The sequence below is a fragment of the Hemitrygon akajei genome, chromosome 7 (genome assembly GCF_048418815.1).
Source record: "Hemitrygon akajei chromosome 7, sHemAka1.3, whole genome shotgun sequence".
NCBI lineage: Eukaryota > Metazoa > Chordata > Chondrichthyes > Myliobatiformes > Dasyatidae > Hemitrygon > Hemitrygon akajei.
In genome coordinates this window covers 158,871,775-158,899,132 of record NC_133130.1, presented here as the reverse complement: position 1 = coordinate 158,899,132, position 27,358 = coordinate 158,871,775, and the positions used below count along the sequence as shown (strand labels likewise).

Sequence of the window (27,358 nt, the reverse complement as noted above, 5' to 3'; positions counted from 1 at the left end):
AGCAGCAACCTTGCTATTTCTTTAGGACTTTTTTTGTCTGTTTTTTACGAGGCCGAGTTGCCAGCTCGACGCCCAACACTCAAACCAGCACAGATGGAAAACATGTAAAGTGCCAGCCGGATTCGAACCCCGGACCACTTGCCTCTCAGTCGGGCACCGGTGCCACTACACCACTACAAGGGAAATGCTTGGAGCTACACAACCACTCAACATGCTGTTTGCTTTTTTACCTCAATGAAGTCTTTGAACCTCCAGTAAGAGGGATTGCAAAGCACTTTCCTCAAATTTGTACTTTATCTGAGCAGACAAACTGTGATCAAAACTGCACATCAGATCCAATCTAGGTGAAGACTGGTGTTAGGCAAGGGTGTTTCACTGGCCCAAAATCCTTATCACTCTTTCTTGCTAAGGGCTACACTTCATCTCCAACAAGTGTCCCACTGCACTGTTCACCTCCATTCTGAACCAAGATCTCTCCAACTTTAGCAGTTGAATTGATCAATGAGGACATTGCTTGTACGTGCATATCATCGTCAGCTCATTTGCTGGAGCAAACAAAAGGATGGGCCTCACATTCAACACTTACAAAACAAATATCCTCGACAAACCTGTCCCCAGTACACAATATCACCTGTTGACATGATGAGATCTTTGGAAATTCATATATTTTGACAGAAAGCCTAGTGACAGAAGGCATTGTTGATGAAATTCACCAGTGCCTTTGGTACACCAGCAAGGCCATGGTCGTCTGAGGAACGGGTGTTAGAAGATCAAGACCTCAAATCTGGCACAAAGCACATGGACTTCCAGCCATCTGTGACCCAAAGCTTCGTGCTTCTGACAACAGGCACTTCAAAGGACTGGAGAGATAACACTGACACTATCCCCACAAAATCATCCGTCCATTGGGAGGATAAGCAAACCATTGTCAGCAACCTCTCCCTGGCTAATATCTCCCACTTTGAGACTACTCGCTGGGTGGGCCATGTCTTTTGCAAGGCTGACAAGAGATTACCAAGGCAGACCATGTACTCACAGCCCTGTCATGGTAAGAGATGATTAGGTGGATGGAGGAGAAGTTTTGCGTCTTTGAAGAAGCTAGAGGCAAGGATAGGGTAGATAGTAAGAAACAGTTTCTTATGGCATAGATGTCTAAGATGAAGATATAGTTTTTGGTGAGAGGAGGTGATTTTTTTTTCATCCAAGGGGTTGTTACATTCCCTGAGATGGCAGTGGAGGCAGTTAGTCTCTAAACATGTTAAAAGTATTGGACAAGTATGAGTCACAAGCTACAGGCCAATCAGGGAAATGGAATCAATATGGATAGGTTGGTGGGTTAAGGGCCAGTTCCAGTGCTGTATGAATCTGTGTTGGCTCCTAGAAATTCTGACTCGTGACTGCTCAAAGGAGTATTCAGTACAACAATGAGATCTTTGATCCATACATTGGGAACGTTGAGAATCTCAGCATAAAGAGCCGAAGGAGCCCACCACCTCACAATCTGCCCCCCTAACTGTCCTCCCAAGCATCTCTTGCCCATTTTCTGTCTCACACTGCCCTTGTTACTCACCTTGCAATCCAGAACTGCAGTGCATATGGAGAAAAGTATCCCAGAAACTGTAATAAAAACACACAATCTCTCTCTCTCTCTCTCACACACACACACACTCTCTCTCTCTCTCTCTCTCACTCTCACTCTCACTCACTCACTCCTGGCGATGAACTGTATTGCAGTAATGGAATTGCATGGGATCTGTGTATGGTCTTGATTTGTTGGCCCAGGTGCCCTGTATTAACGCTCTGCCTTTGTCCATTACCAGGTAGCTTGCTGTGTAAGTACATGTGCCGAGTGGAGGGCAAGAATTTCATGCTGAGTCGGGGGGACAGTTTTGTGGATGGAACCAGATGTGAGTCGAGTAACTTGGAGACAACAGCATTGTACAATCTCTGTGTTAAAGGAAATTGCAGGGTAATTTGAGTCGTAGAATAATACATATAGCATAGAAACAAGCTTTTCAGCCCAACCTGTTCATGCCCACAATTGACAAGTATCTCCTCACCTCAAGTCATTTTCACTGGACTCCTAGTGACAGAGTCCTGTCATTCATGTCCAGTGCTCGTCATTCTGTGCATAGGCACCATCTCTTGTTTTCATCCAGTGCTTTCCCCCTTCCCTGCCCCTAACACTCTCCATTATCACTCAGCGTTGTAGTTCCTCACCTCTGCCTTCCCCTACACGGTCACAACCGTGACTTCTCAAATCCTGTCACTCCACTCCTCACCCTTCACAGCTCCACCTTTACACACACACACACACACACACACACACACACACACACACACACACACACACACACACACACACACACACACACACACACACACACACACACACACACACACACACACACACACACACACACACACACACACCCTCCCCCAGCCGCATGTCCCTCACCACCTTCTCAGCCATTGTCATTCACCCCTAAATATCCCTCAGCCCCCTGGCCCTCATGACTCCTTCACTCTCCCTTGCGATCTGTGTAATTTATTCATCGTCTTCCACCCTCTTTTCTGACTGAGCGTCATTTATTTTGTTTTGCTTGTAGGCATTCGGCTGTGATGGAAAGCTGGACTCTGGCCAGATGTGGGACAGCTGCATGGTTTGTGGTGGTGACAACTCCAGCTGCCAGAAGCTAGTTGGTTCCTACACTGAGGGGACTACCCAGGGTAACTATGACTTGTGAGGAAGCCTTGTAGCATTGGGTAATGCAGTGAAAGGCAGCCTCTGACTTGCCTAATACTTCCCCCTCCTATCAGATTCCTTCTTCTCCAGCACTTGCATGTCCCCACCCTCCTGCCTTCACCTATCACCTTCCAGCTAGCCTCCTTCCCCGCCCCGCTCCTTTTTATTTTGCAATCTTCCCTTTTCCTATCCAGTCCCGAAAACGGGTAGCAGTACCCCCCACCCCTCTCAATACCAGACAGTGATGCAGCCTGTCAGAATGCTCTCCACAGTACATCTATAGAAATTTTCAACTGTTTGAGGTGACAAACCAAATCCCTTCAAACTCCTAATGAAATATAGTTGCTGTCTTGTCTTCTTTATAGCCACATCGGTATGTTGGGACCAGGTTAGATCCTCAGAGACATTGACACCCAGGAACTTGAAATTGCTCACTCTCTCCACTTCTGATTCCCCTATGAGGACTGGTTCATGTTCCTTTGTCTTACTCTTCCTGAAGTCCACAATCAGCTCTTTCATCTTACTGACGCTGAGTGCAAGGTTGTTGCTGCAACACCTCTCAACTAGCTGGTATATCCCGCTCCTGTATGCCCTCTCTTCCCCATCTGAGATTCTACTAACAATAGTAGAATATATTTTGAATTGAATTGATTGATCTTTATTGTCATTATACATAGGTACAATGAAACTGTTTGGTTTCCTCTCAGGCAATCAAACAAAGCGGTAGATGAAAACAAGACAGTAATAGAAAAACAGTATTGAATAGATAAGTAGCAGAAAATAAGTTGCAGCAGCACCAGAATATCACAGTAATGCACAAAGTGCCGTTAGTGCAAGTATTTGAGTCCTTGTGTGTGCTCACAGTTTCAGTCATTGTTCTGTGGGAGTGGTGTGATGGAGGCCACAGCTCTGGGGTAGAAGCTGTTCCTCAGTCTATTTGTTCTGGCTTTTAGTGTCCGGAACTTTTTGCTGGACGGCAGCGGGTCAAACAGGGAGTGGCCGGGGTGTGTGGTGTCTCTGGTTATGCTGATTGCTTTCCTCCTGAGTCTGCTGGAATAGATGGTGTCCAGTCCTGGGAGCTCCATCCTGACAACTATTAAACTTAGATTAAGGGTTAGACCAGGGGTTTGCAGTCTGGGGTCCACTGACCCTTTGCTTAAGGATATTGGTTCATGGCATAATAAATGTTGGGAACCTCTGCGTTAGACCATCCTTTATCTAAATTCAAGTGGCCAAAATAATAAAAAACGGAAGGTATTGGAAAACGCGCAAAGAAGCATATGATATTTAAGACTGGTAACCTTCCATCAGAATCTATAAGGCTGGTTTATGCAACCGACGCTCTTTAGTCTAGTGTCAATCTTGTGATTCTGTTCTGCACCCATTCCAAGGCCAATGCAAACTTCCTGAGGTGCAGTACTCAGATTAAGTATGTTGACCAGCTGGACCCTAAACACAGCTTTAGACAACTGTAGCATACCTCTACCGCTATTAGCAAGTATCAGATGTACTCACGATGACGGAGATGATTTTGGTGAGAACATTTTGGTGTGGTGGGTAAAGAGACACTGATATCGTTAGAATGAACCGAGTGGAAATGGGAAGTTTATTGTAGAGATGCTGATGTCGTTAGAATGAACCAAGTGGAAATGGGAAGGTTATTGTAGAGACGCTGATGTCATTAGAATGAACCGAGTGGAAGTGGGAAGTTTATTGTGGAGACACTGATATCGTTAGAATGAACTGAGAGGAAATGGGAGGTTTATTGTAGAGACGCTGATATTGTTAGAATGAACCGAGTGGAAATGGGAAGTTTATTGTAGAGACGCTGATGTCGTTAGAATGAACCGAGTGGAAATGGGAAGTTTATTGTAGAGACACTGATGTCATTAGAATGAACCGAGTGGAAATGGGAAGTTTATTGTAGAGACGCTGATGTCATTAGAATGAACCGAGTGGAAATGGGAAGTTTATTGTAGAGACGCTGATATCGTTAGAATGAACCGAGTGGAAATGGGAAGTTTATTGTAGAGACGCTGATGTCATTAGAATGAACCGAGTGGAAATGGGAAGTTTATTGTAGAGATGCTGATGTCGTTAGAATGAACCGAGTGGAAATGGGAAGTTTATTGTAGAGACGCTGATGTCATTAGAATGAACCGAGTGGAAATGGGAAGTTTATTGTAGAGACGCTGATATCGTTAGAATGAACCGAGTGGAAATGGGAAGTTTATTGTAGAGATGCTGATGTCGTTAGAATGAACCGAGTGGAAATGGGAAGTTTATTGTAGAGACGCTGATGTCGTTAGAAAGAACCGAGTGGAAATGGGAAGTTTATTGTGGAGACGCTGATATCGTTAGAATGAACTGAGAGGAAATGGGAGGTTTATTGTAGAGACGCTGATATCGTTAGAATGAACCAAGTGGAAGTGGGAAGTTTATTGTGGAGACACTGATATCGTTAGAATGAACTGAGAGGAAATGGGAGGTTTATTGTAGAGACGCTGATATCGTTAGAATGAACCGAGTAGAAATGGGAAGTTTATTGTAGAGACCCTGATATCGTTAGAATGAACCAAGTGGAAGTGGGAAGTTTATTGTAGAGACGCTGATATCGTTAGAATGAACCGAGTGGAAATGGGAAGTTTATTGTAGAGATGCTGATATCGTTAGAATGAACCGAGTGGAAGTGGGAAGTTTATTGTGGAGACACTGATATCGTTAGAATGAACTGAGAGGAAATGGGAGGTTTATTGTAGAGACGCTGATATTGTTAGAATGAAACGAAGGAAATGGGAAGTTTATTGTAGAGAAGCTGATGTCATTAGAATGAACCGAGTGGAAATGGGAAGTTTATTGTAGAGGCACTGATATCGTTAGAATGAACTGAGAGGAAATGGGTTTATTGTAGAGACGCTGATATCGTTAGAATGAACCAAGTGGAAGTGGGAAGTTTATTGTGGAGACACTGATATCGTTAGAATGAACTGAGAGGAAATGGGAGGTTTATTGTAGAGACGCTGATATCGTTAGAATGAACCAAGTGGAAGTGGGAAGTTTATTGTAGAGACAGATGCTGATATCGTTAGAATGAACCGAGAGGAAATGGGAAGTTTATTGTAGAGACGCTGATATAGTTAGAATGAACCGAGTAGAAATGGGAAGTTTATTGTAGAGACCCTGATATCGTTAGAATGAACCAAGTGGAAGTGGGAAGTTTATTGTAGAGACGCTGATATCGTTAGAATGAACCGAGTGGAAGTGGGAAGTTTATTGTGGAGACACTGATATCGTTAGAATGAACCGAGTGGAAGTAGGAAGTTTATTGTGGAGACACTGATATCGTTAGAATGAACTGAGAGGAAATGGGAGGTTTATTGTAGAGACGCTGATATCGTTAGAATGAACCGAGTGGAAATGGGAAGTTTATTGTAGAGATGCTGATGTCGTTAGAATGAACCGAGTGGAAATGGGAAGTTTATTGTAGAGACGCTGATGTCGTTAGAATGAACCGAGTGGAAATGGGAAGTTTATTGTGGAGACGCTGATATCGTTAGAATGAACTGAGAGGAAATGGGAGGTTTATTGTAGAGACGCTGATATCGTTAGAATGAACCAAGTGGAAGTGGGAAGTTTATTGTGGAGACACTGATATCGTTAGAATGAACTGAGAGGAAATGGGAGGTTTATTGTAGAGACGCTGATATCGTTAGAATGAACCAAGTGGAAGTGGGAAGTTTATTGTAGAGACAGATGCTGATATCGTTAGAATGAACCGAGAGGAAATGGGAAGTTTATTGTAGAGACGCTGATATAGTTAGAATGAACCGAGTAGAAATGGGAAGTTTATTGTAGAGACCCTGATATCGTTAGAATGAACCAAGTGGAAGTGGGAAGTTTATTGTAGAGACGCTGATATCGTTAGAATGAACCGAGTGGAAGTGGGAAGTTTATTGTGGAGACACTGATATCGTTAGAATGAACCGAGTGGAAGTAGGAAGTTTATTGTGGAGACACTGATATCGTTAGAATGAACTGAGAGGAAATGGGAAGTTTATTGTAGAGACGCTGATGTCGTTAGAAAGAACCGAGTGGAAATGGGAAGTTTATTGTGGAGACGCTGATATCGTTAGAATGAACTGAGAGGAAATGGGAGGTTTATTGTAGAGACGCTGATATCGTTAGAATGAACCAAGTGGAAGTGGGAAGTTTATTGTGGAGACACTGATATCGTTAGAATGAACTGAGAGGAAATGGGAGGTTTATTGTAGAGACGCTGATATCGTTAGAATGAACCGAGTAGAAATGGGAAGTTTATTGTAGAGACCCTGATATCTTTAGAATGAACCAAGTGGAAGTGGGAAGTTTATTGTAGAGACGCTGATATCGTTAGAATGAACCGAGTGGAAATGGGAAGTTTATTGTAGAGACGCTGATATCGTTAGAATGAACCGAGTGGAAGTGGGAAGTTTATTGTGGAGACACTGATATCGTTAGAATGAACTGAGAGGAAATGGGAGGTTTATTGTAGAGACGCTGATATTGTTAGAATGAAACGAAGGAAATGGGAAGTTTATTGTAGAGAAGCTGATGTCATTAGAATGAACCGAGTGGAAATGGGAAGTTTATTGTAGAGGCACTGATATCGTTAGAATGAACTGAGAGGAAATGGGAGGTTTATTGTAGAGACGCTGATATCGTTAGAATGAACCAAGTGGAAGTGGGAAGTTTATTGTAGAGACCCTGATATCGTTAGAATGAACCAAGTGGAAGTGGGAAGTTTATTGTAGAGACGCTGATATCGTTAGAATGAACCGAGTGGAAGTGGGAAGTTTATTGTAGAGACGCTGATATCGTTAGAATGAACCGAGTGGAAATGGGAAGTTTATTGTAGAGATGCTGATATCGTTAGAATGAACCAAGTGGAAATGGGAAGTTTATTGTAGAGACGCTGATGTCGTTAGAATGAACCGAGTGGAAATGGGAAGTTTATTGTAGAGACGCTGATATCGTTAGAATGAACCTAGTGGAAATGGGAAGTTTATTGTAGAGATGCTGATGTCGTTAGAATGAACCGAGTGGAAATGGGAAGTTTATTGTAGAGACGCTGATGTCGTTAGAATGAACCGAGTGGAAATGGGAAGTTTATTGTGGAGACGCTGATGTCGTTAGAATGAACCGAGTGGAAATGGGAAGTTTATTGTGGAGACGCTGATATCGTTAGAATGAACTGAGAGGAAATGGGAGGTTTATTGTAGAGACGCTGATATCGTTAGAATGAACCGAGTGGAAATGGGAAGTTTATTGTAGAGATGCTGATATCGTTAGAATGAACCAAGTGGAAATGGGAAGTTTATTGTAGAGACGCTGATGTCGTTAGAATGAACCGAGTGGAAATGGGAAGTTTATTGTAGAGACGCTGATATCGTTAGAATGAACCTAGTGGAAATGGGAAGTTTATTGTAGAGATGCTGATGTCGTTAGAATGAACCGAGTGGAAATGGGAAGTTTATTGTAGAGACGCTGATGTCGTTAGAATGAACCGAGTGGAAATGGGAAGTTTATTGTGGAGACGCTGATATCGTTAGAATGAACTGAGAGGAAATGGGAGGTTTATTGTAGAGACGCTGATATCGTTAGAATGAACCAAGTGGAAGTGGGAAGTTTATTGTGGAGACACTGATATCGTTAGAATGAACTGAGAGGAAATGGGAGGTTTAATGTAGAGACGCTGATATCGTTAGAATGAACCCAGTGGAAGTGGGAAGTTTATTGTAGAGACAGATGCTGATATCGTTAGAATGAACTGAAATGGGAAGTTTATTGTAGAGACGCTGATATAGTTAGAATGAACCGAGTAGAAATGGGAAGTTTATTGTAGAGACACTGATATCGTTAGAATGAACTGAGTGGAAATGGGAGGTTTATTGTAGAGACGCTGATATTGTTAGAATGAACCGAGTGGAAATGGGAAGTTTATTGTAGAGAAGCTGATGTCGTTAGAATGAACCGAGTGGAAATGGGAAGTTTATTGTAGAGACGCTGATATCGTTAGAATGAACCCAGTGGAAGTGGGAAGTTTATTGTAGAGACGCTGATATCGTTAGAATGAACCGAGTGAAAATGGGAAGTTTATTGTAGAGACGCTGATATCGTTAGAATGAACCGAGTGGAAATGGGAAGTTTATTGTAGAGACGCTGATGTCATTAGAATGAACCGAGTGGAAATGGGAAGTTTATTGTAGAGACGCTGATATCGTTAGAATGAACCGAGTGGAAGTGGGAAGTTTATTGTAGAGATGCTGATATCGTTAGAATGAACCGAGTGGAAATGGGAAGTTTATTGTAGAGACGCTGATGTCGTTAGAATGAACCGAGTGGAAATGGGAAGTTTATTGTAGAGACGCTGATATCGTTAGAATGAACCGAGTGGAAGTGGGAAGTTTATTGTAGAGATGCTGATATCGTTAGAATGAACCGAGTGGAAATGGGAAGTTTATTGTAGAGACGCTGATGTCGTTAGAATGAACCGAGTGGAAATGGGAAGTTTATTGTAGAGACGCTGATATCGTTAGAATGAACCGAGTGGAAGTGGGAAGTTTATTGTAGAGATGCTGATATCGTTAGAATGAACCAAGTGGAAGTGGGAAGTTTATTGTGGAGACACTGATATCGTTAGAATGAACCGAGTGGAAGTGGGAAGTTTATTGTAGAGACGCTGATATCGTTAGAATGAACCGAGTGGAAGTGGGAAGTTTATTGTGGAGACACTGATATCGTTAGAATGAACTGAGAGGAAATGGGAAGTTTATTGTAGAGAAGCTGATGTCGTTAGAATGAACCGAGTGGAAATGGGAAGTTTATTGTAGAGACGCTGATATCATTAGAATGAACCAAGTGGAAATGGGAAGTTTATTGTAGAGATGCTGATGTCGTTAGAATGAACTGAGTGGAAATGGGAAGTTTATTGTAGAGACGCTGATGTCGTTAGAATGAACTGAGTGGAAATGGGAAGTTTATTGTGGAGACGCTGATATCGTTAGAATGAACTGAGAGGAAATGGGAGGTTTATTGTAGAGACGCCGATATAGTTAGAATGAACCGAGTAGAAATGGGAAGTTTATTGTAGAGACGCTGATATCGTTAGAATGAACCAAGTGGAAATGGGAAGTTTATTGTAGAGACGCTGATATAGTTAGAATGAACCGAGTAGAAATGGGAAGTTTATTGTAGAGACGCTGATATTGTTAGAATGAACCGAGTGGAAGTGGGAAGTTTATTGTAGAGACGCTGATATCATTAGAATGAACCAAGTAGAAATGGCAAGTTTATTGTAGAGACGCTGATATCGTTAAAATGAACTGAGTGGAAGTGGGCAGTTTATTGTAGAGACGCTGATATCATTAGAATGAACCGAGTGGAAGTGGGAAGTTTCTTGCGAAGAGTGACGCTGTGCAGTAAGGGGTGGCTTTTTTTGTAACATCACTTTGATGTGCTGCTGTCACTCTGGTGCTCTGATAAACGGGGTGGAGCAGGTAATTAAGATGACGAACCTTTATCCTGGGTTTCAATGCAAGATCGGTGGGCTAAGAAACTCCTGCTTGGAAGTTCACACACTGAACAAAGGGTCTGCTAGACTCTCTGCAGTAAGGGAGGGTCTGAGCCACCAGCCAGCTTTGGTTCGGTTGGTCACAGTCAGGGGAATACTGTTTGGTTGGAGTGCTCCAGGGAAGCAAGAAGATGCAGTAATGGGTTGTTGCTTTTACTCATCTAACACTAATGAAATTCACATTTTCTTGTGCAGATGACTGGGGCAAAGTTATAGTGTCCATTCCAGAAGATACAGGAGTGAGCTGTATGGGTTCTCAAGCCAGTTCCTATTCCATTGCCTGCCCATCATCATATTCCTTGATATCCCAGTATCCAAACATCTGTTTTTTAAGGCTTAAATAAATTAATTTGGCCAAGCATTCAGAGTCTTCTGGACAGTGATTTACAGCCTTTTAGTAAAAAAAAAACAAATCAGAACTACATGTCTGATCTCTTATTTTGAGACTGTGACCTGCCTGGTTCGTTCAGACAATATTAGTTTCCAGATAGAAGAAACTATATCAAAACTTCTAACTGGCCAAGCTTTCCAAGAGTTTTATACATCCCAAAGGGATCACCGCTCACTCTGCTAAATTAAAAGCAATAGGCCCCATTCTATTCTATTTTTAATCTGCTTGTCTGCTCTTTGTCTCAACTCACTGAAGAATAATAGTGCTGGAGGCTGGATGGAGAATCAATCTGTAGTCACTGATCCGATCAATCAGCATCCCTGTATAAATCAGCACATTTGGGGTGCTCATATAGTGATTTTCGATCTTGCCTGATTAAGCTTGGATGTTGAAACTGCAAACACACAATGCTCACAATCTTACAGGGGAATACTGTACGATGAGAAAAAGTGACCCCCAATATTCATCCCTCTATCCTGTGCTGGCCTAAGGGCAGTAGCACATTCACTGACAGCCAGTCATTGCAGCAATTTTAATTCAGCAAGACTTTCTGCAACAATGTGCAACTGATTATGTTCTTACTTTTGAATTGCAGAGTATGTTACTTTCCTCACAGTCCCAACACGTTCTACCAATGTCCGAGTTTCCAACAGGCAGGCTATGTTCTCTCATCTAGGTAAGTTACCAGCGAAAAGGTTTCAGTCATTACATGGAGTTACTCATTACCAAAACCAGGAGGAAGATGACTGGTGAAGGAGAGGGATTATCATTCAAACCTTCTAAATGGTGTTAGATCAAATTTATTTAGAATTGTGTAACATTTCTACAGATTAATAACACTTCTCATCTCACTAATATATTCATCTATTCTTTGCCTTTTCATGTGTTTATTCAACCACCCTTTCTGCATCCATCTATTCATTTGAATTAACACTTGGTAGCAAATTCTATTCTCATCACTCCCTGGGATTTCTATTGGACTGACTAAGGACCATCTTGTACTGACAGTACTAGATTTTCAGCTCTAGAAGTGGAAGTATCTATTTTGATCTCCATCAAATTCATAATTAACAACACTATATACGTTCCCACCACCTATTAATCGCTCCCAATGGCATGCATCTCAAGTAGCCTCTGATAATCAAGTCCAGCTCCTGGTCAACACATGTGGCTTAGCTACTAAGCCCGATGGAAACATTTCTACTGACAGGAGAAGGGGAAAAGGTGCCTTAAAACCAGTCACTTTGGGCAGAGGGGCTCATCAGCCGTGGTTGGCAGCTCATCTAGGAGTATTCTTATCTCAAACCTCCACTGCCTTGTGGCAATACCCACTCATGGGGAAGGCTTTGGGAGTAAACCCCGAGGGAAAAATCTGGAGCTGGAGTCTTTAAGGCAGTCCGACGTTGAGTTCAACGCTGACTGGCAACTCCTGTGACACTGCTGGTGCCGAACTGTATCGGTCTCTGCCGTTCCTTCGGGTTCATCAAATGTGAGGAGAGGGGGAGCGTGCTCTCCATATCGTACTGCCGAGACTTGCATATCTGAACAGCCAGGACACAACATCCATGATCAACACTGACCAATGGAAGCCTCAGATATGTCAGTACGCTATCGGCATGCAGTGGATGTAATAAGTACCATCTACAAAAAAAACTGTACAACTATTTGCACAGTCTGCTTGTCCAGCACCTCCCAAACCTGGGAACTCCACCACTCTAAAGACCCAAGACAGTGGTGTATAGGATCACCTCTCAGATGCAGTTTCCCTCCCAAGTCATACACCGTTCTTATATGGAAAGGTCAGACTAAATTCTTGAGCACTTTGTCCAACAAGGGCAAATACTCTTGCCAATGATACCCACATCACATTATTAAATATTTGTATTGAGCCACCTACTTACCCTCTTCTTACTTAGAGACCATGTCTATAATCTGCAAAATCTTCCAAGCTGTGAATGAACAACAGAGGAAGAAAATATTGTGGTAATTCCATTGGCCACATGTCATTTTTTAATAGTGAAATGTCTAATCTGCATAATTAAAGGAGATGTGGCAAGCTCAGGAATGTGACCTTTGCCATTTGGAAATTAAAACCTTTTTGGATCCAAATAGGTGGGAAGGGAGTGGATAAAACTTACATTTTCACTAACTCTGCAACCTTTTTTCAATCCGATCCTCCTGCATAACCTAGTTATATCAACCACCTGAGCTGAAAGACTGGAATTCATTCATTTTCACTCTCTCTCACTCTCAAACTCTTACTCTTTCTCACTCACTCAAACTCTCACTCACTCTCATTCTCTCTCACTCACTCAAACTCTCTCATTCTCTCTCTCTCTCTCTCTCTCTCTCTCTCAATGTCTAACTCTTTTTTATCATAATAATTTTCACAACTTTAGTCTGAATGTTGTATTATGTTATCTAGCGTTGCGACATTTGTCTGATGGATTTCTGTGTGCCCGGGTTTATTAGAAGTGTTATATGAATGTGTGTTGGTGCATGGCCAAGTGGTTAAGGCGTTCGTCTAGTTATCTGAAGGTCACTAGTTCGAGCCTTGGCTGAGGCTTGCGTGTGTGTCCTTGAGCAAGGCACTTAACCACACATTGCTCTGCGACGACACCGGTGCCAAGCTGTATGGGTCCTAATGCCCTTCCCTTGGACAACATCGGTGGCATGGAGAGGGGAGACTTGCAGCTTGGGCAACTGCCAGTCTTCCATAAAAAAAACCTTGCCCAGGCTTGCGCCCTAGAAACTTTCCAAGGTGCAAATCCGTGGTCTATCGAGTCCTACTGTATGAATGTAAGTTTTTATTGCAGGTGTGAAAGTTAAGGGTCAATATGTGATTGGCGGAGCCAAGAAGATTTCACTCAACACATCATATCCGAGCAACCTGGAGGACAACAGAATTGTGTACAGGCTGTATCTCACCCAGCAAAACCTGCCAGCCTATGAGGAGATCATCATCAATGGACCCACAGCTGAAGCCATTGAAATACAGGTGAGGGGGAGAAAATATAAAATCATTCAGAAATTGCCCCATACAAATATTTTCCAATGCTTCAGTCCAGGGGGCAATGGAAACTGGCCACACAGCTTATCTGCCCGTGCTGTTTCTCGGGAGCAAAGTGTACCACTGGAGGTATTGTGGGAAGAGTTCTGCATTCTCAGAGGGGCAGAAGGCCAGCACCAAAGGAGTGCTTGGGGAGTACTGTATTGGTCCTGGTGTACAGCTTTGTTCCTTTTCTTATTAGGTGGTGTTGGCCAGACTTCAAAGCCAAATTATGATGTGACTGCAGGAATGTTAGTCAAGTGTACTGGAAAGGACACAATAAAGATAAAGATTAGCTTTATTTGTCACATGTACGTCAAGTGACACAGTAAAGTGCTTAGTTTGCATCAAACCAAATCAGCGACGATCATGCTGGGCAGCCCGCAAGCGTGACATTGCTTCTGGCATTGATGTAGTGTTCCCACAGCTGACTAACCCTGACTGGCGTGTCTTTGGAAAGTGGGAGGAAATCCACACGGTCACAAACTGGAAGCAGCGGGAATCGAACCCCGATCGCTGATCGCTGGCACTGATAGTAGTGTTACACTAAGCACTACACTATTGTGCTCGACGCCCCGCACCCCCCACCCACCCTGGATATCTGGATTGGGGCTGTCTGAAAGGTGTGGTAGCAAACGAACTCTTCCTAATCTCTTATTGTGGACACTGGTAAAACTATAATCATAAGGCATGGCGATAAGCTTGAGCAAGAAAGGTAAAGGTTCAGGAACATCTGCTGTGGTTTCTGTTAACTGGGATGAGGATCCTTAGTTTGGTAACATGCCCAAGGAGCTGCTGCATCAGTAAAGGCAATGATGCCGCTCGAAAACCAGAGCGAGGGTATAAATTATTCATTGAACCTGCTTTAGAATTAATGACTTATGGCTCCTCACACTGTGTTCTTAAGGAAAGGAAGAGTTGTGTGGGGAAAGGGAAAAAAAGTTCTGAATCTCAAAGTTCAGCCATATCATGTACAAATTACACAGGCTGGGAATATGTGTCAAGTGCCGGCTCAGCTCGTCAGAGTTCCGGGGCAGGGGAGTGGCAAAGTCAGATACAACGGTGAGATAACCACTTCTCACACTGCTGGATATGTGACGGTGCCCCCGGGTTTTTTGAAGTTCATGGAGTATTAGAATTAAATGACTAAGTCAACCCCAATTGACAAGGTGATCAATGGTGCCCATTACAAGTGCAAGAGGTCCTGAGAAGAGCAGGGTATTTGTACAATCTCCTCCGGGTTTACTCCTGGGCCTTGACAGAGTGGATTTTCACAGGGCCAGGTGGGGGCGAAGGGGGCAGCAAGGTGGGTGTTTAGTGGAATGTCTCACCTGGCCCACAGGTTGTTGATCAGGCCTGAGTGTTGGTACTGAGGGAGTGTCACACCGTCAGAGGGACAATACTGAGGGAGTGTCACACCGTCAGAGGGACAATACTGAGGGAGTGCCACACTGTCAGAGGGACAGTACTGAGGGAGTGTCACACCGTCAGAGGGACAATACTGAGGGAGTGCCACACTGTCAGAGGGACAGTACTGAGGGAGTGTCACACCGTCAGAGGGACAATACTGAGGGAGTGCCACACTGTCAGAGGGACAGTACTGAGGGAGTGTCACACCGTCAGAGGGACGGTACTGAGGGAATGTCACACCGTCAGAGGGACGGTACTGAGGGAGTGTCACACCGTCAGAGGGACAGTACTGAGGGAGTGTCACACCGTCAGAGGGACGGCACTGAGGGAGTGCCACACCGTCAGAGGGACAGTATTGAGGGAGTGCCACACAGTCAGAGGGATGGTACTGAGGGAGTGTCACACTATCGGAGGGGCAGTACTGAGGGAGTGTCACACCGTCGGAGGGACGGTACTGAGGGAGTGTCACACCGTCGGAGGGGCGGTACTGAGGGAGTGTCACACCATCGGAAGGACGGTACTAAGGGAGTGTCACACCGTCAGAGGGGCGGTACTGAGGGAGTGTCACACCGTCGGAGGGACGGTACTGAGGGAGTGTCACACCGTCGGAGGGGCGGTACTGAGGGAGTGTCACACCATCGGAAGGACGGTACTAAGGGAGTGTCAAACCGTCAGAGGGGCGGTACTGAGGGAGTGTCACACTGTCAGAGGGACGGTACTGAGGGAGTGTCACACCGTCACAGTGGCAGTACTGAGAGGGTGTCACACCGTCAGAGGGACAGTATTGAGGGAATGCCACACTGCCAATGACTATTGAGAAAGGCTGCCATACTGGAGGTTTTCATATAGTAAGATTTAATTACACGAATGTGCTATTTAATAAGAGTATTTGGCCACTTCAAATATTCATAAAGTTGCTTACACCTTTTGTTTTCTCAGGTGTATCGGAAATATGGGAAGGAATATGGAGATATTGTGAATCCGAACATCACGTATAGCCTCTATGTTGCAAAGCGAGATCATTCGTACATCTGGCTCCCAGTTACTGAGGTGTGTTCAACAAGCTGCGGGCCAGGTGAGAAATCCCATCAAAACTCTTACTTAATACTCATGTCCATCATACTAAGCAGAGGTGACATGAATTTTTATTTCTTAAACCAATAGATTTAGGATTCATATAAATAGAGAACTTTACAAGCACATGGAGGCTAACTGATTCATTGAATACATACCAGCCTACTCTCAATTTTCATCTCTTGGGTCTGTGGCATTTTTAGTTACAGTACATCAAACATACTTCTAAGTATATTTAATTATGGAGAACATTTCTATCTCCATCATCATTTAGTGAGATTATGACTTTTACTAACCTCTAATCGCTCTTCCAGTAACTTAAATGTCATGCAGTTATCGATGCAGTTATAAAGAAGGCAAGACAGCAACTATATTTCATTAGGAGTTTGAAGCGATTTGGCATGTCATCAAATACACTCAAAAACTTCTATAGATGTACCATGGAGAGCATTCTGACAGGCTGCCTCACTGTCTGGTATGGAGGGGCTACTGCACAGGACCAAAAGAAGCTGCAGAAGGTTGTAAATCTAGTCAGATCCATCTTGGGCACTAGCCTACAAAGTAGCCAGGACATCTTCAGGGAGCGGTGTCTCAGAAAGACACCGTCCATTATTAAGGACCTCCAGCACCCAGGGCATGCCCTTTTCACTGTTACCATCAGGAAGGAGGTACAGAAGCCTGAAGACACACACTCAGCGATACAGAAACAGCTTCTTCCCCTCTGCCATCCGATTCCTAAATGGACATTGAACCCTCGGACACTACCTCACTTTTCAAATATATATGTCTGTTTCTTGCATGATATTTAATCTATTCAATATACGTACACTGTAATTGATTGATTGTTTTATTTATTTTTCTTCTAGATTATGTATTGTATTATGCTGCTGCTGCTAAGCTAACAAATTTCACGACATATGCCGATGATAATAAACCTGATTCTGATTCTGATTAGATCTTGGTGAATTCAACATAAAGGAAATGCATTCTGCACTTAACTCTCATCTTTACACACCTGACCATGATCTACTACCTGCTGTTTTTTCACAATCCCAGTCCATCATGCCATTATTTACCTTCACTTCTTAACCAACAAGACCCATACATTTCCCTTCTGCCCTTGAATCCTCCACCCTTCATGTGATGTGGCATCTGTTGGTAGCTTCACTTGTTGCTCACCATCTTCCTGCTTACAGTCACATTTTCTCATTTCTGTGGAGGTGCTGAGTGAGTTCACAAATACACACACTGCACAGTTTGTCTTCTTTTGCACATTGGTTGTTTGTCCGTATCTGTGTGTAGATTTTTTTAATGACTCTGTTTCATTTGTTTGTTCTACTGTGAAAGCCTGCAAGAAACTGAATCTCAGACAGGTATATGGTGATATCGAAGCACTTTGATAATAAGGAACACACACAAAATGCTGGAACACAGCAGGCCAGGCAGCATCTATAAGGGGAAGCACTGTCAACGTTTTGGGCTGAGACCCTTCGTCAGGACTTCTCCCTACAGATGCTGCCTGGCCTGCTGTGTTCCACCAGCATTTTGTGTGTGTTGCTTGAATTTCCAGCATCTGCAGATTTCCTCGTGTTGACTTTGATAATAAATTTATTTTGAACTTAGTACTATGCCTTCACAATATCACTGTATACACACACACCCTGTGCCAATGTCATTCTTCCATAGTGACCAGACATCTGAAGGTCTGAATGACTGTGGATTTGATGATATGTTTTGTACCATTGCAGGAACTGCAAGGGTTCATTATGTGTGTAGAGACCAGAAACTGGGGCAAGAAGTGGAACTGCAGCACTGCTCCAAGGCAACGAGGCCACCTGACAGGCTGCAATCCTGTTACACTGCACAATGCCCTTCCTGGTAAGTTAGTGAAACCTTCAACAGCAGAATTCCATGTTCTTCCTATTTTCTCTGTCCTTACTTGACTGTGCTGACTCCTATTGGGATGTAAGGACAATGTTCTATGGGTCCCACACACACTGACCCTCACTGGGGGATGGGTCCCACACACACTGACCCTCACTGGGAGACGGGTCCCACACACACTGACCCTCACTGGGGGACAAGTCCCACACACACTGACCCTCACTGGGGGACAGGTTCCACACACACACTGACCCTCACTGGGAGACGGGTCCCACACACACTGACCCTCACTGGGGGATGGGTTCCACACACACTGACCCTCACTGGGGGACAAGTCCCACACACACTGACCCTCACTGGGGGACGGGTCCCACACACACTGACCCTCACTGGGGGACAAGTCCCACACACACTGACCCTCACTGGGGGACGGGTCCCACACACACTGACCCTCACTGGGAGACGGGTCCCACACACACTGACCCTCACTGGGGGACGGGTCCCACACACACACTGACCCTCACTGGGGGACGGGTCCCACACACACTGACCCTCACTGGGGGATGGGTTCCACACACACTGACCCTCACTGGGGGACAAGTCCCACACACACTGACCCTCACTGGGGGACAGGTTCCACACACACTGACCCTCACTGGGGAGAGGGGTCCCACACACACTGACCCTCACTGGGGGATGGGTCCCACACACACTGACCCTCACTGGGGGACAAGTCCCACACACACTGACCCTCACTGGGGGATGGGTTCCACACACAGACCCTCACTGGGGGACAGGTCCCACACACACTGACCCTCACTGGGGGACGGGTCCCACACACACACTGACCCTCACAGGGGGACGGGACCCACACACACTGACCCTCACTGGGGACGGGTCCCACACACACTGACCCTCACTGGGGATGGGTCCCACACACACACTGACCCTCACTGGGGACGGGTCCCACACACACTGATCCTCACTGGGGGACGGGTCCCACACACACTGACCCTCACTGGGGGATGGGTCCCACACACACACTGACCCTCACTGGGGGACAAGTCCCACACACACTGACCCTCACTGGGAGACGGGTCCCACACACACACTGACCCTCACTGAGGGACGGGTCCCACACACACTGATCCTCACTGGGAGACGGGTCCCACACACACACTGACCCTCACTGGGGGACAAGTCCCACACACACTGACCCTCACTGGGGGACGGGTCCCACACACACACTGACCCTCACTGGGGGATGGGTTCCACACACAGACCCTCACTGGGGGACGGATCCCACACACACTGACCCTCACTGGGAGACGGGTCCCACACACACTGACCCTCACTGGGGACAGGCCCCACACACACTGACCCTCACTGGGGGATATGTCACACACACACTGACCCTCACTGGGGATGGGTCCCACACACACTGACCCTCACTGGGGGATATGTCCCACACACACTGACCCTCACTGGGGGACGGGTCTCACACACACTGACCCTCACTGGGGATGGGTCCCACACACACTGACCCTCACTGGGGGACGGGTCCCACACACACTGATCCTCACTGGGGGACGGGTCTCACACACACTGACCCTCACTGGGGGATGAGTCCCACACACATTGACCATCACTGGGGATAGGTCCCACACACACTGACCCTCACTGGGGGACGGGTCTCACACACACTGACCCTCACTGGGGGATGGGTCCCACACACACTGATCCTCACTGGGGGACGGGTCTCACACACACTGACCCTCACTGAGGGATGAACTTTGGAAGGGATGAATTCCACAGACACCAATTCTAATTGAAGTATTGTTTCCACAGACTCTGAGCTCACTTGAGTTTGGATTCCACCTTGCTGGCCCTGCCAGCAGTTCCTGGCCCAAATGGGCAATCTTCATTCACTGTGACCCCATATCCACAGTGGGGTGTGATACCTGGCTTAATCCTGTCCTCAACTGATGACTATTCCCATCAGAAACATCAGTAACATTGTCTAACCCTCTCCTAAAATGTCTTATCCAAATGCCTGAAGTGAGCCAGGCAAGATTAGTGTGTTCACCAGAATTCTGGAACATGTCTGGTCCCAATGCCATGTGCATTTATTAAATTAGCTGTCAGGATGCTTCCGAACTTTTTTGGAAGTATTCAGTGACCAGAGCTCAGGGCAAGATGTGGAACCAAAAGACTTAAGGACATTGTTCTTCTCAATGAAGAGAACAGCAAGCATTTCTGCTCAAAGAATGATACTACTCTGAGGGAGCCACTGGACACATTGTGTCTCCGCCAGCTCTTTCAGCTAATTAGCCCTATTTGCTTGCTCTTTCTCTTTAATTTCTGATTCCCAAAACTCTTCAAACAGTACATTCAAGATCAGAGCAGTGCAATGCATGGTATTGTAACTACCAGCTTCTCTCTGTTTCATTCGGTAACACATACACACTTGGTTTACCATCCCTTCAGCACAATCTTCTATGGATTTTCTTTTTAATCTTCCCTGCTCACATGGAACCCCAGCCTTCCTAGAGAATCCCGGGGAACATATTTATTGTTATGGCTACTGCAGGAAGAAATTTACCACCTTTCCACTCCCTGCCATTCCTCATCTCTCTGACCCATTAAACAGAAAGTCTCTGTTGCAAACTTCCTCTTGCTACCGCCGTGCAGTTCCTGAACTTCTCCCGGTTGCTAATCTGGATCTACAGGTGGGAGGTGGGCGAGTTTGGCGCGTGCAGCGTCTCCTGTGGCGGGGGACAGCGAAGAAGGGACGTTCGTTGCCTGAAGCAAGAGGGACTTGACACCTGGTGGACTTCTGATGCCGACTGCACTGGTTCTCCCAGACCCAAGTCAAGGGAAATGTGTAACAACCATAGCTGCCCTGTCAGGTATGTGGTTGAGAAGCGAGTCCATTACCCCAAAAGCAAGGGGTGGCATGGGGCAGGGACAGGGAGAATGAGTTACACTAGGATTAGATGGGAACCACTCATGGAGTCGGAGATAGAGGGAGGAAGATGGACACTGGCCATAAAGAACAGAGGTAGAGAATTATGTAGGGAGCAGGGGAATTATGTGGGGAGTAAGGTAATTACATGAGGAAGGGGGTAGTTGGTTGGCACATTGGGGGAACTGGAATGCAATTAAGTGTTCACAGTGGAGATTTTAGGCTGACCCATGCAATGTGACATGCTGTTCATTCACTAAGATCCTCTAATCCTTCCACTCCACCACTGCCCTCCCAACTCCTCCACTCTGTTCATGATGGGTTACAAATTTCCTGGTCATTCGCACCCCCCTACTCTGCATCTACATTCTTTATCTTGAGGGTGCTGAGTTACACAGGGAGAATGAGTTACACTAGGATTAGATGGGAACCACTCATGAAGTCGGAGATAGAGGGAGGAAGATGGACATTCCCTGCAGATAACAACTCACGGCAAGGTTTCAAAAATGAAAGGCATCCTACCTGACCCGATCCTTCTCACCTGATGTTAAAAATTTTCAGCCAGGCAAATCACTGTATAATCAGCAGAAAGCCTAACTCAATTCCCCCTCCTGATCCAAGAACATTAAGGTTGTGGAATCACCAGCAGCTTGTTGTCATGGGTTAGTACACCTTGAGTTAGGGAGCTCTTGTGGACACTGGCTGCAGGGTTTGATGGTGCAGCCTGTTCAATAAACTCTGGAACAGCTGAGTGTTCTGGCAAAGTTTTGTCCCCAATGATCCTTGCAGGTGGAATGTTTCTGAGTCGGGAGTGTGTTCTGCATCCTGTGGAGTCGGAGTTGCAGAGCGATCAGTTACCTGTGTTCAGTTCATCAACGGGGCAGACGTCGAGGTGAATAAGATTCTGTGTCCGGCAGAGACGCAGCCCCCAGACATCACACCATGCATCATCAGCATCTGTCCCTTTAAGCTGGATCAGGTACCCTGGTCAGAGGTAAGTGCATTCGTCCCCCTGAGACTCCTTGTGCGAGCGGGGACCTGCGGAAGCATATACGTGGTTTGTGCAAACACAATTTACACAAAACACTAAAGCTGACAGGACAAGTTGATAATCTGGCTAAAAGAGGCACATAAATTTCCTGGGCTTATATCTTTAACTGCAGAATTTTTAAAGCAAACAGGCTGTGAGAGAGCGTTCAGACCTCATAAGGAATAATGAAGTTAATTCTGCACACCTCACAACAGAACAAATGTGAAGGCCCAAGCACAGGTACCAAAGAGATTTTTCAGAATGTTACCAAAGATTAGAGGCTGGTTCTGATCATGGAACATTAATTCTGTTTCCCTCTCTGCAGTCAGAGCCTGACTACTGAGTATTTGCAACATTTCCTGTATTTATTTCAGACATCCAACTTCTGTACCATTTTGCTTTCCAATATATTGGAGAAACACTCATTATTGTAATTATTATTACTGCCCGTTACACCGCAGGCATTTAGGGTAGCAATAAAGGTCCTCCATCTCATAAGAAGGTAAAGAGAGGTCAGAATAGATATTGGACCACTGGAAAGTGACACTGGAGAGGCGATAATGGGGGGGAGAGCGAAATGAATAAGTATTTTGCATCAGTCTTCACTGTGGAAGACACTAGCAGTATGCTGGAATTCAAGAGTGTCAGGGGGTAGAAATGAGTGTAGTTGCTATTACTATGAAGATGTTTTTTGGAAAACTGAAAGGTCTGAAGGTAGATAAGTCACCTGGACCAGATGATGTACACCCCAGGGTTCGGAAAGAGGTGGTTGAAAAGATTGTAAAAGCATTAGTAATGATCTTTCAATAATGCATCGATTTTGGTATGGTTCTGGAGGACTGGAAAATTGCAAATGTCACTTCACACTTCAAGAAGGGAGGGAAGCAGAAGAAAGTAAACTATGGGCCAGTTAGTCTGACCTCAGTGGATTGGGAAAATGTTGGAGTCAAATGTTAAGATGAGGTCTCAAGGTACTTGGAGGCACTTGAGAAAATAGGCCAAAATCAGCATGGTTTCCTTCAGAGGAAATCATGCCTAAGATATTTGTTGGAATTCTTTGAAGAAATAACAAGCAGGGTAGACTAAGGAGAATCAGTGGATGTTATTTACTTGGATTTTAGAAGGCCTTTGACAAGGTGCCACACACGAGGTTACTTAACAAGATAACTTAACAAGATAAGAGCCTATGGTATTACAGGAAAGATACTAACATGGATAAGCAGTAGCTGATTGGCAGGAGACAAAGGAAATAAAGGAATCAGCCTTTTCTGGATGGCTGCTGGTGACTAGTGATGTTCTGCAGGGGTCAGTGATGGGACCACTTCTTTTTACGTTACACATCAATGATTTGGATGACGGAATTGATGGCCTTGTGGCCAAATTTGCGGATGGCAAAGTTAGGTGGAGGGGCTGGGAGAGCTGAGGAAGCAGAGAGGCTGCAGAAGAGCTTAGACAGATTAGGAGAATTAGCAAAGAAGAGGCCACTGGAGTACAATGTCAGGAGATCTATGGTCATGTACTTTGGTAAAAGGAAAGAAGCGTAGATGGGTTGGGTTTGGATTAGCTGATATCAAGCCAGTTGGGTTTCAATTTTATACCTGATGAGATCTCTGCAAAGAATAAGGGTCTTTAGTTAATGACCGAGGTTGGAAAAGTTGGGAATATCCTTCATAAAATGGACATGAATGAGGGATGATCTGGGAAAAGTTTTTAAAGGCAGGATGCAGCAATGTTGGGAATTCAAATAGAAACATAAAATGCCTGGAATTTTTCTGTTGTTCTTGAAACATGTGTGTAAAAGGGAGCAGAGTTAATGTTGCACATTAATGTCTCATCACTAAAAATTATTAAAGATTTGACAAAGTATATGATGATGAAAAGTCATTCCCTACAGTGTGTGGTTCAGTGACCAAGCATAAAATTGTGTGTAGGCGGACCAAATGGGATGAGATGAATTTTCTTTCAATGAGAGTGTTGGCATCCAGAATATTCTCCATAAGTAGATGGTGGAAGCTGGTTCCATAAATATTTTAAAAAGTGATTCATTCATTCATTCATTAGTGCCACGTTATATGACATGGGTGATCATGATCTTTGACCAGGATTGCACTTGGCAAATTTTTCTACACAAGTGGTTTGCCATTGCCTTCTTCTGGGCAGCATCTTTGCAAGATGGGTGATCCCAGCCATTATCAATACTATTCAGAGATCATCCACCTGGCATCAGTAGTGGCATAACCAGGATTTGTGATACGTACCGGCCGCTCATACGACCATCCACCACCTGCTCCCGTAGCTTCATGTGAGCCTGGTCAGGGGGCTAAGCAGATGCTACACCTTGCCCAAGGGTGACCTGCAGGCCAGCGGAGGGAAGGAGCACCTCACACCTCCTTTGGTAGAGACTTATCTCCACCCTGACGTTCTTTAGACAGTGATAGGAACTGGTATTGAAAAATAATGAATATATTGGATTCAAGTAAAATGTATAGCTGTGGGAATAAGCACGATGGCAGCAGGGTGATGTGGATAAATGAGCTACGTGTCACTGCTCTGGTGACCAGGGTTCAATTCTGACATCTGGCGCTGTCGGTGTGTAGTTTGTACATGACTGTGTGATTTCCGCCGGATGTTCTGGTTTCCTCCTCAGATGTGAGTGGGGTGTTAAGTCGATCGGTTGCTGTTAATTACATCTAGTGTGTAGGTGATGGGTTGAATCTGGGAAAGTGTGGAGAAAAAGATGGGATCAATGTAGGAATAATGAAAACAGGCCCTTAATTGTCCGCATGACTCACTGGGCCTAAGAACCTCTAAGGCTTGATGAGCCAGTAGAGAAATGATGGGCCTAACAGTCAACATTTGTGCAGTGAGTTTCAAGAATGTTTTAGTTTGACTCAGTCCTTTTAGTGCAGGAGTTTCCAAACTTTTGTATGCCATTAACTGAGGTTAATAGTATCTGTGGACCCCAGTTTGGGAACCCCTGTGTTAGTGGGATATTCCTGAGTTTCAATAGCTGACACTTAAATCACCCGATGTCCACAAAGCATTTTGAGTTGCTTTGGGGATGTGATAACTCATGCATTTTGGCAGGAAGAATAAGGAGAGGTGAGTGGGGAGACATGATGCAAACTAAATAGTGTATAACAGGGAATGCAGGAAAAAGAACTCTTAATAATGCATTTATACAACTCTTTGAAGGTGCTAGGATAGGTTGAGAAGGCAGATGGAATCCTTGCACTTTTCTCCTTGCTATGAAGCCTAAAAAAACTCGGAATCCAGACTCATGGATTAGGGGGAAATTACTTATGGCCTCAAGGACATGAATTTTCGTACCTATGGGGATGGTGAAACTTGAACATTCTTTACAGCACAGGACTTGGAGTTCTCAGTTGACTATATTCAAGACCAAGTGATCGATTTTTAGACTCAAAGTTATCAAACGATATAGGTGAAGGGCAGAAAGTGGAGTTGATACTGAACTTTCACAATGATACCCAAGGGGAGAGTAGGCTCAGGTGGTAGTACATTCCCATCACTGCCTACGTTCCAAGTAGAATGCACTTCTGGGTATTAGGGAGGGTGTCAGACAAAGATGAGGATGCAGAGGACATTTACTAGAAAGAGGGGGCTATAATTATGTTATGTGGAGAGACCATAGAAGCTGAGATCTTTCCTTGTAGAGCAGAAAAATGACTTGTAATGATAGCAACACATGCAAAATGCTGGAGGAACTCAGCAGGCCAGGCAGCATCTATGGAAAAGAGTTTTGGGAAGGGTCTTCGTCCAAAATGTTGACTGTACTCTTTTCCATAGATGCTTCCAGGCCTGCTGAGTTCCTCCAGCACTTTGTGTGTCTTGTTTGGATTTCCAGGGTCTGTAGATTTTCTCTTGTTTGTGACTTGTAATGGTGTTCAAAATTAAGGTGAAACTGCAACCACTGGCTTGGGAATCAGAAGCCAGATATACTGTAAGAGGAAAATACAGGAAAGAAGAGCAAAAAATATTTTGTGAAAGCTTTTATCATCTGGAATGTGATACCTAGTAGCATTTCAGAAATATCAATCCTTAAGGTGTAAGCTAAGTACATGAAGGACAATGTAACAGAACCATAGGGGAAAAGCAGAGGATGTGGGACTAATTGCAAAGTAGTTTCAAAGAACTGACACAGTCATGTTGGGCCAAGTGACCTTCTACAGTGCATCACTCTGTGGAATAAGGTGACTTTCCTTTGAACATGCTGTTTCTAATTCAGGGATCCAAGCAACTGAGGAAGGAGGTCAAAAATATCATGAAAGTCACAGACTTGTCGAGCGTGCCAACTGAGAGAAGCACTTATCTCTGGGTTCCCATAATGGGATCATGTTCTGTTAGCTGTGGTGAAGGTAAGGACACAATGACATTTTATGTTCTAATAATTGGTGTTGCTCCTGGTGTCTAAACACCATATGAAAGTTCTCCGTCATCCAGGTTGTTGTATATCAAGCAGTAGTAAAACAAGGCAACTGGACTTGCTGTGTTGTCTTTAAGATGCTTCACCACTCATCTGAGACACTTCTTCAGTTCTGGTCCTCGGTGGGTAGTTCTCCGGCTTATAAACTCTGTGAGTTGTTGAAAGATATAGCAAACACATAAGGGTCATTAAGAGTTGTAGAGGTAATGAGAGGGTCATTAGTCTAATTTTTGCATCTTTGTCAAACTGGAAAACACATCCCTGAACAGAGGGGGTGGGGTACGACACCACCTATCGGCTACTTACAATGTATTCCTAACACCTCTACCCTGGCATCTCTGCACACCTCCATTCAGTCAAAGATAAGACTAATGACCCTCCCATTACCTCTATGACTCTCAACGATCCTCATATGATTGCTATACCCTTAAACAACTCACAGAAAACTACCCAGCAGGGATCAGAACTTAAGAACTTAAGAAGCTTCTTGGATGAGTGGTGAAATATCTTCTAGACAACATGGCAAGTCCAGTTGCCTTGATAAACACCATACATGTTTGTTGAGGTTGGAGAGGTGCCGAGACTGAACTGTTGTTGCACTGTTTAGCAGAATCCCATACTTGTCCACAATAGTTACAATACATAGGCTTTACCCCAATGCCCCACGCACACGAACTTCTCTTTTGAAGGAACTGGGGAACAGTCCTACAGGAACCTGTCAATTTCTGATATCCCCCAAAATAAGAGACAAGA

General features: G+C 44.7%; 1 protein-coding gene across 2 annotated transcripts in view; it reads left to right on the top strand.

Annotated features, from left to right (window-relative positions):
* Positions 1–27,358, top strand: part of adamts13 (ADAM metallopeptidase with thrombospondin type 1 motif, 13) — a 72,096-nt gene that overhangs the window by 30,566 nt on the left and 14,172 nt on the right. For both annotated transcript variants that reach the window (XM_073052299.1, XM_073052298.1), the window contains exons 15-23: positions 1,821–1,969; positions 2,610–2,730; positions 11,342–11,422; positions 13,563–13,744; positions 16,145–16,280; positions 18,028–18,157; positions 20,893–21,072; positions 21,918–22,122; positions 26,408–26,537. In XM_073052299.1, coding sequence (XP_072908400.1) covers positions 1,821–1,969; positions 2,610–2,730; positions 11,342–11,422; positions 13,563–13,744; positions 16,145–16,280; positions 18,028–18,157; positions 20,893–21,072; positions 21,918–22,122; positions 26,408–26,537 — 1,314 coding nt within the window. The remainder of the gene's footprint in view (positions 1–1,820; positions 1,970–2,609; positions 2,731–11,341; positions 11,423–13,562; positions 13,745–16,144; positions 16,281–18,027; positions 18,158–20,892; positions 21,073–21,917; positions 22,123–26,407; positions 26,538–27,358) is intronic.